The 18,840-nt window shown below is 50.0% G+C and overlaps 1 protein-coding gene across 1 annotated transcript in view; it reads left to right on the forward strand.

Moving 5' to 3' along the window:
• Positions 1-273: 273 nt before the first annotated feature.
• nif3l1 (NIF3 NGG1 interacting factor 3-like 1 (S. cerevisiae)) overlaps positions 274-18,840 on the forward strand; it is a 33,953-nt gene continuing 15,386 nt past the window's right edge. The window contains exons 1-2 of the mRNA XM_078423185.1: positions 274-714; positions 4,092-4,254. Coding sequence (XP_078279311.1) covers positions 360-714; positions 4,092-4,254 — 518 coding nt within the window. The 5' untranslated portion in view covers positions 274-359. The remainder of the gene's footprint in view (positions 715-4,091; positions 4,255-18,840) is intronic.

Here is an 18,840-nt window from a genome sequence, read left to right on the forward strand (position 1 = left end):
CCTCAATGCTCCGCTCTGTCCGGTGTCTCCCCCTAGCTGCCAGCTGTCTCTCCTCCACTCTCCCCTCCCCCCCCCCCCCCCAGCAGTCCCTCAATGCTCCGCTCTGTCCGGTGTCTCCCCCTAGCTGCCAGCTGTCTCTCCTCCACTCTCCCCCCCCCCCCCCCCCCCCAGCAGTCCCTCAATGCTCCGCTCTGTCCGGTGTCTCCCCCTAGCTTGCCAGACTGTCCTCTCCTCCACTCTCCCCTCCCCCCCCCCCCCCCAGCAGTCCCCTCAATGCTCCGCTCTGTCCGGTGTCTCCCCCTAGCTGCCAGCTGTCCTCTCCTCCACCCTCTCCCCCTGAGCCCCTGCCGTCCCTCAACATGGAGCTGAGTGAGGTGGTGACCCTGCTGGACTCCCTTGCCCCTCCGTCGCTGGCCGAGAGCTGGGACAATGTGGGGCTGCTTCTGCGGCCCTCCTCTCCCCTCCCCATCCGCTCCATCCTCCTCACCATTGACCTCACTCCCTCCGTGCTCCTGGAGGCCATCTCCCTCCCCGCCAGCTGCTCCTCGCCTACCACCCTCCACTCTTCCATCCCCTCCGCAGGCTGGGAGGGGAGTCGTGGCGGGACTGCCTCCTGGCCAGCGCGCTGGAGAACAGGGTCGCTGTGTACTCCCCTCACACCGCCCTCGACGCCATCCCCGGGGGGGTCAACGACCTGGCTGGCTGGCTGTTTGGGTGAGGCTCCCTCCGCACCGCCCCCGCCCCGACACACCACGCACCGCCCCGCCCCGACACACCACGCACCGCCCCGCCCCGCCCCGACACACCACGCACCGCCCCGCCCCGACACACCACGCACCGCCCCCGCCCCGACACACCACGCACCGCCCCGCCCCGACACCACCACGCACCGCCCCGCCCCGACACACACGCACCGCCCCGCCCCGCCCCGACACACCACGCACCGCCCCGCCCCGCCCCGACACACCACGCACCGCCCCGCCCCGACACACCACGCACCGCCCCGCCCCGACACACCACGCACCGCCCCGCCACGCACTCCTCCCGGGGGTCAGCGACACACACACACATACACACACACACACATACACACACACACACACACACACACATACACACACACACACACACACACACATACACACACACACACATACACATACACACACACACACACATACACACACACACACACACACATACACACACACACATACATACACACACACACACACACACACACACACATACACACACACACATACACACACAACACACATACACACGCACACATACACACACACATACTCACACACATATACACATACACACACACACATACACACACACACATACACACATACACACACACACCACATACACACACACATATACACATACACATACACACACACACGCATACACACACACGCATACACACATACACACACACATACACACATACATACACACACACACACACACGCATACACACACACATACACACACACACACACACACGCATACGCACACGCACACATACACGTACACACGCGCACACACACACACACACATACACACACACACACACACACGCATACACACACACATACTCACACACACGCATACGCACACACACGCACACAGACGCACACATACATACACACACGCACACCACACACACACCACACACACACACATACATACACACACCACACACACACGCATACTCGCACACACACACGCAATACACACACACACGCATACTCACACACACACACACGCATACGCACACAGACGCACACACACATACACACACACATACACGCACACACATACACGCACGCATACTCACACACACACACGCATACTCACACACACGCACACAGACGCACACACATACACATACATACGCACACACATACACACGCGCACACACACATACACGCACACACATACACGCATGCACACACGCATACACACACGCTCACACACTGCAGCTCCCTCTACACCACCCTGCCACACATACTCACACACACACGCATACGCACACACACATACACCCACACACCCCACACACATACACACATACTCACACACACATACACACACACACACATACACACACTCACACACACGCATACTCACACACACACACGCATACACACACACACGCACACAGACGCACACACATACACATACATACGCACACACATACACACGCATACACACGCGCACACACACATACACGCACACACATACACGCACGCACACACGCATACACACACGCTCACACACTGCAGCTCCCTCTACACCACCCTGCCACACACTCCTCCCGGGGGTCAGAGTCATACATGCACACGCATACATGCACACACATACACACACACCCTGCAGCTCCCTCGACACCGTCCCATCACACACTCCTCCCGGGGGTCAGAGACATACACTGCAGCTCACTACATACACTGTCCCGTCAGGGAGGTGGCTCTAGAAATAGTGGACGCATTGGTGATCATTTTCCAATGTTCAATAGATTCAGGATCAGTTCCTGTGGATTGGAGGATAGCTAATGTTATCCCACTTTCCAAGAAAGGAGCGTGAGAGAAAACGGGGAATTACAGACCAGTTAGCCTGGCATCAGTGGTGGGGAAGATGCTGGAGACAATTATTAAAGAGGTAATAACGGTGCATTTGGATAGCGGTAAAAGGATAAGTCCAAGTCAGCATGGATTTATGAAAGGGAAATCCTGCTTGACTAATCTTCTGGAATTTTTGGGGGATATGACAAGTAAAATGGATGAAGGGGAGCCAGTGGATGTAGTGCATCTAGACTTTCAGAAAGCCTTTGATAAGGTCCCACACGGGAGATTGGTGAGCAAAATTGGAGCACATGTTGACATGGATATAGAATTGGTTGGCTGACAGGAAACAAAGAGTAGGAGTAAACGGCTCCTTTTCAGAATGGCAGGCAGTGGCGAGTGGAGTGCCGCAAGGTTTGGTGTTGGGGCCACAACTATTTACCATATATATTAATGATTTGGAGGAAGGAATTAGAAGTAACACCTGTAAGTTTGCGGTTGACACAAAGCTAGATGGCAGTGTGAACTGGGAAGAGGATGTTCGGAGGTTGCAGGGTGACCTAGACAGGTTGAGTGAGTGGGCAGATGCAGTATAATGTAGATAAATGTGAAGTTATCCACTTTGGCGGCAAAAACAAGGAGGCACATTATTATCTCAATGGTGTCAGGTTAAGTAAGGGGGAAGTGCAGCGAGACCTGGGTGTGCTTGTACACCAGTCACTGAAAGTTGGCATGCAGTTACAGCAGGCAGTGAAGAAAGCTAATGGCATGTTGGCCTTCATAACAAGAGGATTTCAGTATCGGAGTAAAGAGGTTCTTCTGCAGTTGTATAGGGCCCTGGTAAAACCACATCTGGAGTATAGTGTACAGTTTTGGTCTCCTAGTTTGAGGAAGAAAGTCCTTGTAATTGAGGCAGTGCAGCGTAGGTTCACGAGATTGATCCCTGGGATGGCGGGACTGTCATATGAGGAAAGATTGAAAAGACTAGGCTTGTATTCACTGGAGTTTAGATGGATGAGAGGGGATCTTATAGGAACATATACAATTATAAAAGGACTGGACAAGCTAGATGCAGGAAAAATATTCCCGATGTTGGGCGAGTCCAGAACCAGGTGCCACAGTCTTAGAATAAAGGGGAGGCCACTGAGGTCATTGAGGTGAAAATAAACTTTTTCACCCAGAGAGTTGTGAATTTGTGGAATTCTCTGCCACAGAGGGCAGTGGAGGCCAAATCACTGGATGAATTTAAGAGAGTTAGATAGAGCTCTAGGGGCTAGTGGAATCAAGGGATATGGGGAGAAGGGAGGCAAGGGATACTGACTGTGGATCAGCCATGATCACAATGAATGGCGGTGCTGGCTCGAAGGGCCGAATGGCCTCCTCCTGCACTTATTTTCTATGTCCTACACTCCAGGAGGTCAGACACACACAAACACACACACACACACACACACACACACACACACACACACACACACACAGTGATGCTCCCTCTCTCTCTCTCCCCAGGGCATGTTTCAACACGGCCCCTCACGCAGTCTTTTCGGGAACCTGTCCACACCCTGGGGACTCACCGTGTTGGGGCATCTGTCCCCCAGGGATTCGACTTGAAGCCGGTTTTGTCTCGTCTGCAGGACATACAGAGGGTCCGTGTTCCTACAGAGATCCCCAGGTTCTCCACCCCCTCATTTCCCCTGCTCCCACTCCCCCTCACCCTCTCCTCCCTGACTCCCTCCTCCCGTATCCACCCCTTTCCTCCCCCTTCTCCCCCCCAGCTAAAGATTAGATCCCTTTCAGTACCCTTGTTTGGCCTAAACAATGAATGCCAATGCTGTATCTGTCATCACAGTATACACACTAAAATAATAACAGGCTGTATCAGCCTGTAATCAGCTGCATAAACATATGAGAGATCATTTGGATCCAGGGATGTATTTGTATACTCAAACCCCAAGAACAACCACTGTCCCACAATTGTATACAATGTATAAAATCAGAGAGGAATAGATCGGGTAGATGCACAGAGTCTGTTACTCAGAGTAGGTGAATCAAGGACTAGAGGACATTTAAGTTTAAGAAGAGATTTATTAGGAATCTGAAGGGTAACTTTTTTACACAAATGGTGGTGGGTGTATGGAACAAGCTGCCAGAGGAGGTAGTTGAGGCTGGGACTATCCCAATGTTTACAAAACAGTCTGACAGGTACATGGATAGGACAGGTTTGAAGGATTATGGACCATTCGCGGGCAGGTGCGGCTAGTGTAGCTGGGAACTGTTGGGCAGGTTGGGCCGAAGGGCCTGTTTCCACACTGTATCACTCTGGCTCTGGAGGGATACTCCAGAGCCACATGGCCCCATTCCCATGAACCGTTATCCTTTTCCACAGTGCATCCCATTGATTAATGACTTCCTTACCCTCCCAGATGATCTTTTCCCAATCAGCAGTCAATGTGAAATGGGTGGCAGTTCGTAGCTACATACCTACCCAATCCCATGTCTCTGTCAGTCCCATAAGCGGTCAGTTCCAGCTCCAGCAAGCATTAACTCGGGAGTGATGCCTCTGATTGCTGCATTCTAGCCAGTCAGCTTGCATTGCCACTGCCCCTTGTAATACGTTCTTGCTGATGTTGCCACGTAGCAGACATTGAACATCAAAGTATACTTCAGCAAGTTTTTATTATTAACAGGCAAAATGGACAGGGAGCAGTTATCAAAGCCACATTCAGCCACGGCTCTGTGCAATCTCCTCTGCATAGTCCCAAAGAGCCCCTGTGGTGACACTTTGCACAGATCGGCACGTTGCTCAAAGATATCCATGTCCCCTCGTGGTACTTTCCCACATTCTGCACTCATAAGATTGATTGTGCACCATGTTGGGGAATGTGGAGGACTGTGTGTGTACACCATGTTGGGGGATGTGGAGGACTGTGTGTGTACACCATGTTGGGGGATGTGGTGGACTGTGCGTGTACACCATGTTGGGGGATGTGGAGGATTGTGTGTGTACACCATGTTGGGGGATGTGGAGGACTGTGTGTGTACACCATGTTGGGGAATGTGGAGGATTGTGTGAATACACCATGTTGGGGAATGTGGAGGATTGTGTGAATACACCATGTTGGGGGATGTGGCGGACTGTGTGTGTACACCATGTTGGGGGATGTGGTGGACTGTGCGTGTACACCATGTTGGGGGATGTGGTGGACTGTGCGTGTACACCATGTTGGGGGATGTGGTGGACTGCGTGTACACCATGTTGGGGGATGTGGTGGACTGTGCGTGTACACCATGTTGGGGGATGTGGAGGATTGTGTGAATACACCATGTTGGGGGATGTGGCGGACTGTGTGTGTACACCATGTTGGGGGATGTGGTGGACTGTGCGTGTACACCATGTTGGGGGATGTGGTGGACTGCGTGTACACCATGTTGGGGGATGTGGTGGACTGCGTGTACACCATGTTGGGGGATGTGGTGGACTGTGCGTGTACACCATGTTGGGGGATGTGGCGGACTGTGCGTGTATACCATGTTGGGGGATGTGGTGGACTGCGTGTACACCATGTTGGGGGATGTGGTGGACTGCGTGTACACCATGTTGGGGGATGTGGAGGATTGTGCGAATACACCATGTTGGGGAATGTGGTGGACTGTGTGTGTACACCATGTTGGGGAATGTGGAGGATTGTGTGAATACACCATGTTGGGGGATGTGGCGGACTGAATGTACACCATGTTGGGGGATGTGGTGGACTGTGCGTGTACACCATGTTGGGGGATGTGGTGGACTGCGTGTACACCATGTTGGGGGATGTGGCGGACCACATGTTGGGGATGTGGCGGACTGTGAATGTACACCATGTTGGGGAGTGTGGCGGACTGTGAATGTACACCATGTTGGGGGATGTGGCGGACTGCGTGTACACCATGTTGGGGGATGTGGCGGACTGCGTGTACACCACGTTGGGGGATGTGGCGGACTGTGCGTGTACACCATGTTGGGGATGTGGCGGACTGTGAATGTACACCATGTTGGGGGATAGACAATAGACAATAGAAAATAGGTGCAGGAGAAGGCCATTCGGCCCTTCGAGCCAGCACCGCCATTCAATGTGATCATGGCTGATCATTCTCAATCAGTACCCCGTTCCTGCCTTCTCCCCATACCCCCTGACTCCGCTATCCTTAAGAGCTCTATCTAGCTCTCTCTTGAATGTACTCAGAGAATTGGCCTCCACTGCCCTCTGAGGCAGAGAATTCCACAGATTCACAACTCTCTGACTAAAAAAGTTTTTCCTCATCTCAGTTCTAAATGGCCTACCCTTATTCTTAAACTGTGGCCCCTGGTTCTGGACTCCCCCAACATTGGGAACATATTTCCTGCCTCTAACGTGTCCAACCCCTTAATAATTTTATACGTTTCGATAAGATCCCCTCTCATCCTTCTAAATTCCAGTGTATACAAACCTAGTCGCTCCAGTCTTTCAACATATGACAGTCCCGCCATTCCGGGAATTAACCTAGTAAACCTATGCTGCAAGCCCTCAATAGCAAGAATATCCTTCCTCAAATTTGGAGACCAAAACTGCACACAGTACTCCAGGTGCGGTCTCACTAGGGCCCTGTACAACTGCAGAAGGACCTCTTTGCTCCTATACTCAACTCCTCTTGTTATGAAGGCCAACATTCCATTGGCTTTCTTCACTGCCTGCTGTACCTGCATGCTTCCTTTCAGTGACTGATGCACTAAGACACCCAGATCACGTTGTACGTCCCCTTTTCCTAACTTGACACCATTCAGATAATAATCTGCCTTCCTATGCTTACCACCAAAGTGGATAACCTCACACTTATCTACATTAAACTGCATCTGCCATGCATCCGCCCACTCACACAGCCTGTCCAAGTCACCCTGCAACCTCATAGATTATTATAGCATCTTCCTCACAGTTCACACTGCCACCTAGCTTTGTATCATCGGCAAATTTGCTAATGGTACTTTTAATCCCTTCATCCAAGTCATTGATGTATATTGCAAATAGCTGCGGTCCCAACACCGAGCCTTGCGGTACCCCACTAGTCACTGCCTGCCATTCTGAAAGGGACCCATTTATCCCCACTCTTTGCTTTCTGTCTGTCAACCAACTTTCTATCCATGTCAGTACCCTACCTCCAATACCATGTGCTCTAATTTTGCCCACCAATCTCCTATGTGGGACCTTGTCGAAGGCTTTCTGAAAGTTGAGGTACACCACATCCACCGGCTCTCCCCTGTCAAGTTTCCTAGTTACATCCTCAAAAAATTCCAGTAGATTAGTCAAGCACGATTTCCCCTTCGTAAATCCATGCTGACTCGGAACGATCCTGTTACTGCGATCCAAATGCTCCGCAATTTCGTCTTTTATAATTGACTCCAGCATCTTCCCCACCACTGATGTCAGACTAACTGGTCTATAATTACCCGTTTTCTCTCTCCCTCCTTTCTTGAAAAGTGGGATAACATTAGCTACCCTCCAATCCACAGGAACTGACCCGGAATCTATAGAACATTGGAAAATAATCACTAATGCGTCCACAATTTCTAGAGCCACCTCCTTAAGCACCCTGGGATGCAGACCATCAGGCCCTGGGGATTTATCAGCCTTGAGTCCCATCAGTCTACCCAAAATGTGGCGGACTGTGAATGTACACCATGTTGGGGAATAACATATAACATATAACATATAACAACTACAGCATGGAAACAGGCCTGTCCGGCCCTACCAGTCCACGCCGACCATTCTCCCTGACCTAGTCTCATCTACCTGCACTCAGACCATAACCCTCCAATCCCCTCCTATCCATATACCTATCCAATTTACTCTTAAATAATAAAATCGAGCCAGCCTCCACCACTTCCTCCGGAAGCCCATTCCATACAGCCACAACCCTCTGAGTAAAGAAGTTCCCCCTCATGTTACCCCTAAACCTTTGTCCCTCAATTCTGAAGCTATGTCCCCTTGTTGGAATCTTCCCCACTCTCAAAGGGAAAAGCCTACCCACGTCAACTCTGTCCGTCCCTCTCAAAATTTTAAAAACCTCTATCAAGTCCCCCCTCAACCTTCTACGCTCCAAAGAATAAAGACCCAACCTGTTCAACCTCTCTCTGTAGCCTAAGTGCTGAAACCCAGGCAACATTCTAGTAAATCTCCTTTGTACCCTCTCCATTTTGTCGACATCCTTCCTATAATTTGGCGACCAGAACTGCACACCATACTCCAGATTCGGCCTCACCAATGCCCTGTACAATTTCAACATTACATCCCAACTTCTATACTCGATGCTCTGATTTATAAAGGCAAGCATACCAAACGCCTTCTTCACCACCCTATCCACATGAGATTCCACCTTCAGGGAACAATGCACAGTTATTCCCAGATCCCTCTGTTCCACTGCATTCCTCAATTCCCTACCATTTACCCTGTACGTCCTATTTTGATTTGTCCTACCAAAATGCAGCACCTCACACTTATCAGCATTAAACTCCATCTGCCATCTTTCAGCCCACCCTTCCAAAAGGCCCAAGTCTCTCTGTAGACTTTGAAAATCTACCTCACTATCAACTACTCCACCTATCTTAGTATCATCTGCATATTTACTAATCCAATTTGCCACACCATCATCCAGATCATTAATGTAAATGACAAACAACAGTGGACCCAACACAGATCCTTGGGGCACTCCACTAGACACTGGCCTCCAACCTGACATACAATTGTCAACCGTTACCCTCTGGTATCTCCCATTCAGCCATTGTTGAATCCATCTTGCAACCTCACTATTAATACCCAACGATTTAACCTTCTTAATCAACCTTCCATGTGGAACCTTGTCAAATGCCTTACTGAAGTCCATATAGACAACATCCACAGCCTTGCCCTTATCAATTTCCCTGGTAACCTCTTCAAAAAATTCAAGAAGATTAGTCAAACATGACCTTCCAGGCACAAATCCATGTTGACTGTTTCTAATCAGGCCTTGATTATCCAAATAATTATATATATTGTCCCTAAGTATCTTTTCCATTAATTTTCCCACCACAGACGTCAAACTAATAGGTCTATAATTGCTAGGTTTACTTTTAGAACCTTTTTTAAACAAAGGCACAACATGCGCAATGCGCCAATCTTCCGGCACCATCCCTGTTTCTAATGACGTTTGAAATATTTCCGTCATAGCCCCTGCTATTTCTGCACTAACTTCCCTCAATGTCCTAGGGAATATCCTATCAGGACCTGGAGACTTATCCACTTTTATATTCTTCAAAAGTGTCCGTATCTCCTCTTCTTTAATCCTCCTAATTTCCATCACTACTCTACCTGTTTCGCTTACCTCACATAATTCAATATCCTTCTCCTCGGTAAATACCGAAGAAAAGAAATTGTTTAATATCTCCCCCATTTCTTCCGGCTCAGCACATAGCTGTCCACTCTGACTCTCTAATGGACCAATTTTATCCCTCACTATCCTTTTGCTATTGACATATCTGTAGAACCCTTTGGGGTTTACTTTTACATTACTTGCCAAAGCAGCCTCATATCTTTTTTTCGCTTTTCTAATTTCCTTTTTAAGATTCCTTTTACATTCTTTATATTCCTCAAGAACCTCATTTACTCCCTGCCGCTTATATTTATTGTATATCTCCCTCTTTTTCCGAACCAAGTGTCCAATTTCCCTGGAAAACCACGGCTCTTTCAAATTATTATTCTTTCCTTTCCACCGAACAGGGACATAAAGACTCTGTACTCTCAAAATTTCACCTTTAAATATCCTCCATTTCTCTATTATATCCTTTTCATAAAACAACAATTTCCATTTCACTCCTTTTAAATCCTTTCTCATCTCCTCAAAATTAGCCTTTCTCCAATCCAAAATCTCAACCCTTGGTCCAGATTTGACCTTCTCCATAATGATATTGAAACTAATGGCATTATGATCACTAGACCCAAAGTGCTCCTCAACACATACCTCCGTCACCTGACCCATCTCATTTCCTAACAGGAGGTCCAACACTGCCCCTTCTCTGGTAGGCACCTCTACGTATTGCTGCAAAAAACTATCCTGCACACATTTTACAAACTCCAAACCATCCAGCCCTTTAACAGAATGTGATTCCCAGTCTATATACGGAAAATTGAAATCACCCACAATCACCACTCTGTGCTTACTACTAATATCTGCTATCTCCTTACATATTTGCTCTTCCAATTCTCGTTCCCTATTTGGCGGTCTATAATACACCCCTATAAGTGTTGCTAAACCTTTCTCATTTCTGAGTTCCACCCAAACAGCCTCCTTAATCGAGCCTTCTAGTCTGTCCTGCCAAAGCACTGCTGTGATATCCTCCCTGACAAGCAATGCAACACCCCCACCTCTTGCCCCTCCGATTCTATCACATCTGAAACAATGAAATCCTGGAATATTTCATTGCCAATCGCAACCCTCCTGCAACCATGTTTCACTGATCGCCACAACATCATACTTCCAGATGTCAATCCAGGCTCTAAGCTCATCCACCTTTCTTACAATGCTCCTAGCATTAAAATATACACATTTAAGGGACCCATCATTTCTTATTCTCAGTTTATTTCTTTTCCCTTCTTTCTCTCCTACATATTGGGTCTGAGTGTTTCCCTTTTCTGCCTCCTGCCTCACACACTGCCTATTAGCTATCTGTGTTTGAGTCCCTCCCCCCAACCGTACTAGTTTAAAGTCTCCGCAGTTATTTTAGCAAATCTCCCCGCCAGGATATTGGTTCCCCTCGGGTTCAGATGCAACCCGTCCTTTTTGTACAGGTCATACTTCCCCCAGAAGAGGTCCCAATGATCCAGAAACTTGAAACCCTGCTCCCTGCACCAGTTCCTCAGCCACGTATTTATCCTCCACCTCACTCCATTCCTATTCTCACTATCGCGTGGCACAGGCAGTAAGCCTGAGATTATTACTTTGGAAGTCCTTTTTTTTAACTCACTTCCTAGCCCCCTGTATTCTCCTTTCAGGACCTCTTCCCTTATCCTACCTATATTGTTGGTACCTATATGTACCACGACCTCTGGCTCCTCTCCCTCCCCTTTCAGGATATCCTGGACACGCTCAGACACATCCCGGACACCGGCACCAGGGAGGCAAACCACCATCCGGGTCTCCCGACTGCGTCCACAAAAACGCCTATGTGGAGGATTGTGTGAATACACCATGTTGGGGGATGTGTCGGACTGTGAATGTACACCATGTTGGGGGATGTGGCGGACTGTGAATGTACACCATGTTGGGGGATGTGGTGGACTGCGTGTACACCATGTTGGGGGATGTGGTGGACTGCGTGTACACCATGTTGGGGGATGTGGCGGACTGTGCGTGTATACCATGTTGGGGGATGTGGTGGACTGCGTGTACACCATGTTGGGGGATGTGGTGGACTGCGTGTACACCATGTTGGGGGATGTGGCGGACTGTGCGTGTATACCATGTTGGGGGATGTGGCGGACTGTGCGTGTACACCATGTTGGGGGATGTGGCGGACTGTGCGTGTATACCATGTTGGGGGATGTGGCGGACTGTGCGTGTATACTATGTTGGGGGATGTGGTGGACTGCGTGTACACCATGTTGGGGGATGTGGTGGACTGCGTGTACACCATGTTGGGGGAATGTGGTGGACTGCGTGTACACCATGTTGGGGGATGTGGTGGACTGCGTGTACACCATGTTGGGGGATGTGGTGGACTGCTGCCATGTGCAGGGGTCTCCGCTCATCTTCACCCTCTCCCAGGACATCCTTGGTCAGAGTGAGATCGGCAATGTGGCACCCACCCATTCTTCCAGCTGCTTGTCTGATATCCAATCCAGGACTCTGTGGCCATCGAAGTGTAGAATGTTTGTCCTGACGACAGACGAGAGCCATATGTTGTACAAAGGCATTCCCACCACCACGCCGCGTGTCGTTGTTCACTCTAGCAATAACGCCGTCAGTTATATCCTTCAGTAGCTGCAGTAACTGGATAGTTTCCAACTCTATTCCTGCTCCTTGCTTCCCTATTCTACCAGCTTGTCCCAGATCACCATCTCATGATCCTCGTCCACTTCTGCCGAAGGGAACTGAGGACACCCCCTTGCATATCCTGCTCGTAACTCTATCAAGCCTCTTTTCTCTCTCTGTCTATCTGGCCTTGATCCACTAGGAGTGACGTGCCTCCAGAGTAAAAGTTGACAAAGGCGATTGGTACTGTCCCCACAATAACTCGGGAGTGGTAGACCAGTCAGGTTAAAAACGACCTGCACGTGTCTGTAGGCTGGTGCTAGAGTAACCGTAACGGCTGCATCTTCCAGACCTGACCCTATCTCCCCCCCCCCCCCGTATCCCTCAGGCCGTCGTTATACTGTGGTGCTCTTGTGGTGGCAGGAGGCCCCACAGTGGTCGATTCCGCAACAGAGCAGCCCTGTTGCGTGACTATATGACTCGCGGTCCCATGTCTGGGCATGACATTAACATGGGACCCTCCTCTCGCACACGCCCACACCCCCCGGATGTCCCCGAAGCCCTGTGATCATTCCACAGCACCGCATGTTCTTGTGTGAAATGCCCATCGTCTGTACATCCCGCAGCTGGTGCTCGATTTACCATCTGTATTTGATTTGCTGTGGAGGGGGCTCATCCAATGATGCAGCTTGTCCAGGGTGCAGCTTGTCGCCTTCCACATTTACTGTTCCTCTGGACATGTGTTTGCGGGGTTTGAATCATTCCTGCCCAAGGTATCTTCTCAGGTGCCGCCAGTGTTTCCACTTCAGTCCTTCCTTAGTTTCAACCAGGGCACACATTTCTCCAGCTGCGATTACCATAACTGGTCCCATCCATCTGGGTTGCAGGCCCGGTGTTGCTGCTACGACCGTAACCATGACCTGACCTGCTTCCCGCATGTTGCCCTTCCCTTGGCCATTCTCGCATTCTCTCTCTCACAATGACTTCTCCTCTTCGACCATGCAGATGGATAGCCAGCTCCCGTCCAGACTGGGTAACCCCGTCCTGACCACGGCAGTCCCCTGGTCCTCATGGGCTCACATCCTCCACAAGTTGCATTGAATCCTGTCATTAAATCAAACTGAGTGAATCCTGTCCCATGAGCTGGGCTGGCTGGTAATCTCATCAGCATTGCTGCTGAGACCCGACATTAACCTTCCCCAGCCTCCAGCAGGGCCACAAAAGCCACAAAAGCACCGTTACGTTTGACAGCGGGTAATTCCTTTAGTTCCATCTGTTTCTCTGTTGCTGTGAAATGTTCTTGCAGCCTGGACTCTGACATTATTCCCTACGGTCTTTCTGACGACCTGGATGGGGGCTTGTTCCGAGTAGCCTGCTGCTGCCTCGTAGTAGGATGGAGTTGAGAAATCTTTACTCCAATCCACATCACGTTCTGGGGGCATGCATCGACCTACCATTCTCCCTGAAAACGGGGGTTCTGAGCTGTTTTGGTGATCGCAACTTAGTTTATTTAGTTTACAGTGCGGAAACAGGCCCTTCAGCCCACCGAGTCCGCACCGACCAGCGATCCCCACATGTTAATACAAGCCCTCACACACTAATGACAGTTTAAACTTAAGTGTGCAAACCGTGTATACAACACATCTGTCCGTCTTTGGAGTGTGGGGGGAAAATGAAGATCTTGGAGAAAATCCACAGGGAGAAGGTACAAACTGCGTACAGACAGCACCTGTAGTCAGGATGGAACCCGCCCGGATCTCTGGTGCTGCAAGTGCTGTAAGGCAGCAACTCTACCGCTGCGCCACCATGCCGCTACTCTGTGCAGCAACACTGTTACTACCACTACAGCCTTTTCTAATTTGCCCTTGTCCCTTCGACCAAGCAACTTGCTCAGGGATTGTTCCATCCGCAGTGTAACCCTTCTGTACCAACTTATGGTTCTGTATGAGGGATCCTTCCGGCTTCCTATCTTCCACCATGGCCATACCTTACAGTGCCTGCAATTCCAGCTCCCCAAGCCTGTGACTTGGGGGGGGGGGAGAACAATACAACACAATACAATACATCTTTATTGTCATTGTACAGGGGTACAACGAGGTTGGGAATGCGCCTCCCATACGATGCAATAAATCAATTAGCTATTCAGTATTAATTTAAACAACCCAATGAAACAAATTATAACAGTTTTAAAACAGAATAAAGTGCAAGTAGAATACGAAAATAACTGCAGATGCTGGTACAAATCGATTTATTCACAAAATGCTGGAGTAACTCAGCAGGTCAGGCAGCATCTCGGGAGAGAAGGAATGGGTGACGTTTCGGGTCGAGACCCTTCTTCAGACTGATGTCAGGGGGGCGGGACAAAGGAAGGATATAGGTGGAGACAGGAAGATAGAGAGAGATCTGGGAAGGAGGAGGGGAAGGGAGGGACAGAGGAGCTATCTAAAGTTGGACGACTGCATTGGTGCTACCTCTTGCACCCATGCAGAACTCACTGACTTCATACACTTCACCTCCAATTTCCATCCTGCCCTTAAGTATACCTGGACTATCTCTGACATCTCCCTCCCGTTTCTGGACCTCACCATCTCCATCACAGGAGACAGACTAGTGACGGACATTTACTATAAACCCACTGACTCGCACAGCTATCTGGACTACACTTCTTCCCACCCGGTCCCCTGCAAAAAGTCTATCCCCTACTCCCAATTCCTCCGTCTACGCCGCATCTGCGCCCGGGATGAGGTGTTTCACACTAGAGCTTCTGAGATGTCCTCGTTCTTCAGAAAACGGGGCTTCCCCTCTTCCATTATAGATGAGGCTCTCACTAGGGTCTCTTCCACATCCCGCAGCTCCGCTCTTGCTCCCCCTCCCCCCACTCGCAACAAGGACAGAATCCCCCTTGTTCTCACCTTCCACCCCACCAGCCAGCGGATCCAACATATCATCCACCAACATTTCCGTCACCTACAACGGGACCCCACCACTGGCCATATCTTCCCATCCCCTCCCCTCTCTGCGTTCCGCAGAGACCGTTCCCTCCGTAACTCCCTGGTCCACTCGTCCCTTCCTACCCAAACCACCCCATCCCCGGGCACTTTCCCCTGCAACTGCAGGTGATGCAACACCTGTCCCTTTACCTCCCCCCTCAACTCCATCCAAGGACCCAAACAGTCTTTCCAGGTGAGACAAAGGTTCACCTGCACCTCCTCCAAACCCATCTATTGCATCCGCTGCTCTAGATGCCAACTTATTTACATCGGCGAAACCAAGCGCAGGCTCGCCGATCGCTTCGCTGAACACCTGCGCTCGGTCCGCATTAACAAAACTGATCTCCCGGTGGCCGAGCACTTTAACTCCCCCTCCCATTCCCAGTCTGACCTTTCTGTCATGGGCCTCCTCCAGTGCCATAGTGAGGCCCACCGGAAATTGGAGGAACAGCACCTCATATTTCGCCTGGGCAGTTTGCAGCCCGGTGGTATGAACGTCGATTTCTCCAACTTTAGATAGCTCCTCTGTCCCTCCCTTCGCCTCCTCCTTCCCAGATCTCCCTCTATCTTCCTGTCTCCACCTATATCCTTCCTTTGTCCCGCCCCCCTGACATCAGTCTGAAGAAGGGTCTCGACCCGAAACGTCACCTATTCCTTCTCTCCCGAGATGCTGCCTGACCTGCTGAGTTACTCCAGCATTTTGTGAATAAATAAAGTGCAAGTAGATCTGTGCCGGTTCGCTGTGCGATGTGACCATCCGGCTCAGCAGGACCGGCTCATGGCAGCTATGGCCCTGGGGATGAAACTGTTCCTGAGTCTGGAGGTGCGGGCGTAGAAGGCCTTGTATCGTCTGTCCGATGGTAGAAGTTCAAACAGACTGTTGCAGGGGTGTGAGGAGTCTTTGTGAATGCTGGTGGCTTTTCTGAGGCATCGTGTGTTGTAGATGCCCTCCAAGGCTGGTAGCTGTGTTCCGATGGTCCTCTGAGCTCTGGGCTACCCGCTGAAGAGCTTTCCTCTCTGCCTCCGTGCAGCTGAGATACCACACAGGGATGCCATGTGTTAGGATGCTCTCAATGGTGCAGCGGTAGAAGGTCGGCAGCAGCTGTTGGGGTAGACCGACTTCTTCAGTGTTCTTAGGTGGTGCCTTCTTGACCAGCACAGCAGTGTTATTGGACCATGTTAGGCCCTCCCAGAAACGAAGCTGGACACTCTCTCCACACTGTCCCCGTTGATAAAGATCGGGGCGTATTCCCCATTGTGTGATCTACGGAAGTTGATGATCAGCTCCTAGGTCTTGGTGGTATTTAGGGACAGGTTGTTATCAGAGCACCAGTCCGCCAGGTTCTGCACCTCCGCTCCAAAGGCCCTGGAGCTATACACTTTGTAACTTTGTCAGCACCCTTTACTATTTGCACACACCCTTGGGTGTGCAAGCATAGAATTTGACTCATTGCAAATTTGCAGATGACATAAAGCTGGGTGGTAGTGTGAACTGTGAGGAACATGCTATGAGGTTGCAGGGTGACTTGGACAGGTTGTGTGAGTGGGCGGATGCATGGCAGATGCAGTTTAATGTGGATAAGTGTGAGGTTATCCACTTTGGTGGTAAGAATAGGAAGGCAGATTATTATCTGAATGGTGTCAAGTTAGGAAGAGGGGACGTACAACGAGATCTGGGTGTCCTAGTGCATCAGTCACTGAAAGGAAGCATGCAGGTACAGCAGGCAGTGAAGAAAGCCAATGGAATGTTGGCCTTCATAACAAGAGGAGTTGAGTATAGGAGCAAAGAGGTCCTTCTGCAGTTGTACAGGGCCCTAGTGAGACCGCACATGGAGTATTGTGTGAAGTTTTACTCTCTAAATTTCAGGAAGGATATTCTTGCTATTGAGTTCTTGCTTCTTCAGACTGAAGAAGGGTCTCAACCCGAAACGTCACCCATTCCTTCTCTTCTGAGATGCTGCCTGACCCGCTGAGTTACTCCAGCATTTTGTGAATAAATACCTTTGATTTGTACCAGCATCTGCAGTTATTTTCCTACACTTGTTGCTATTGAGGGCATGCAACAAAGGTTTACCAGGTTAATTCACGGAATGGCGGGACTGTCATATATTGAAAGACTTGAGCCACTAGGCTTGTATACACTGGAATTTAGAAGGATGAGAGGGGATCGTATTGAAACATATAAGATTATTAAGGGATTGGACACATTAGAGGCAGGAAACCTGTTCCCAATGTTGGGGGAGTCCAGAACCAAGGGCCACAGTTTAAGAATAAGGGGTAGGCCATTTAGAACGGAGATGAGGAAAAACCTTTTCAGTCAGAGAGTTGTAAATCTGTGGAATTATCTGCTTCAGAAGGCAGTGGAGGCAAATTCTCTGGATGCTTTCAAGAAGGAGGTAGATAGAGCTCTTAAGGAGCTTGGGGGTATGGGGAGAAGGCAGGAACAGGGTACTGATTGAGAATGATCATCCATGATCACATTGAAAGGCGGTGCTGGCTCGAAGGGCCGAATGGCCTCCTCCTGCACCTATTGTCTATTGCCTATTGTCTATTGACTTGTCATATGTGACAATACAATATTGTAACTTAGCAAACAGCTAACAATGGCCTGTCCTTTATCATCACTTATTTTGCGTATCTTTGATTCATTTGTTCTGCATCTCTCTGCATCACCGTTTATATCTCTCGTTTCCCTTTCCCGTGACTTTCAGTCTGAAGAAGGGTCTCGGCCTGAAACGTCACCCATTCCTTCTCTCTGGAGATGCTGCCTGACCTGCTGAGTTACTCCAGCACTTTGTGTCTATCTTCAGTTTAAACCAGCATCTGCAGTTCCATCCTACACAATAAAGTATTCAAGTTGATTCTCAATCAATTCCCCAAATCAATTGCAAGCGGTAACCACCCAGACCCCGTCCGCCAGTTATCCAGACACGCAATCCCCTGCCCCCAACACCACACTGTTCACGCTCCCAGCTCTCTCTTTACCACAACTTATGCTTGCAGTTGGCCATGGGGTATCCCCGAACCTACTGGGTGACATCTCTCACACTCACACAACCAGCAGCTACTGGCTGCCATCCAGTGGGGAATCCTGCCGACTCTGCCAATTATAGGAGCAACGTGGAAAGGCCAGGTGTTGTCTCCCTACCCCTGCCTCTCCACTCCCCTACCCCCTCCACTCCCTACCCCCTCCCTCCCCACTCCCCTCTCCCCGTCCCCTCTCTCTCTCTCTCCCCCCCTCCACACTCTCC

This window comes from Rhinoraja longicauda, chromosome 27, assembly GCF_053455715.1.
Source record: "Rhinoraja longicauda isolate Sanriku21f chromosome 27, sRhiLon1.1, whole genome shotgun sequence".
Lineage (NCBI taxonomy): Eukaryota > Metazoa > Chordata > Chondrichthyes > Rajiformes > Arhynchobatidae > Rhinoraja > Rhinoraja longicauda.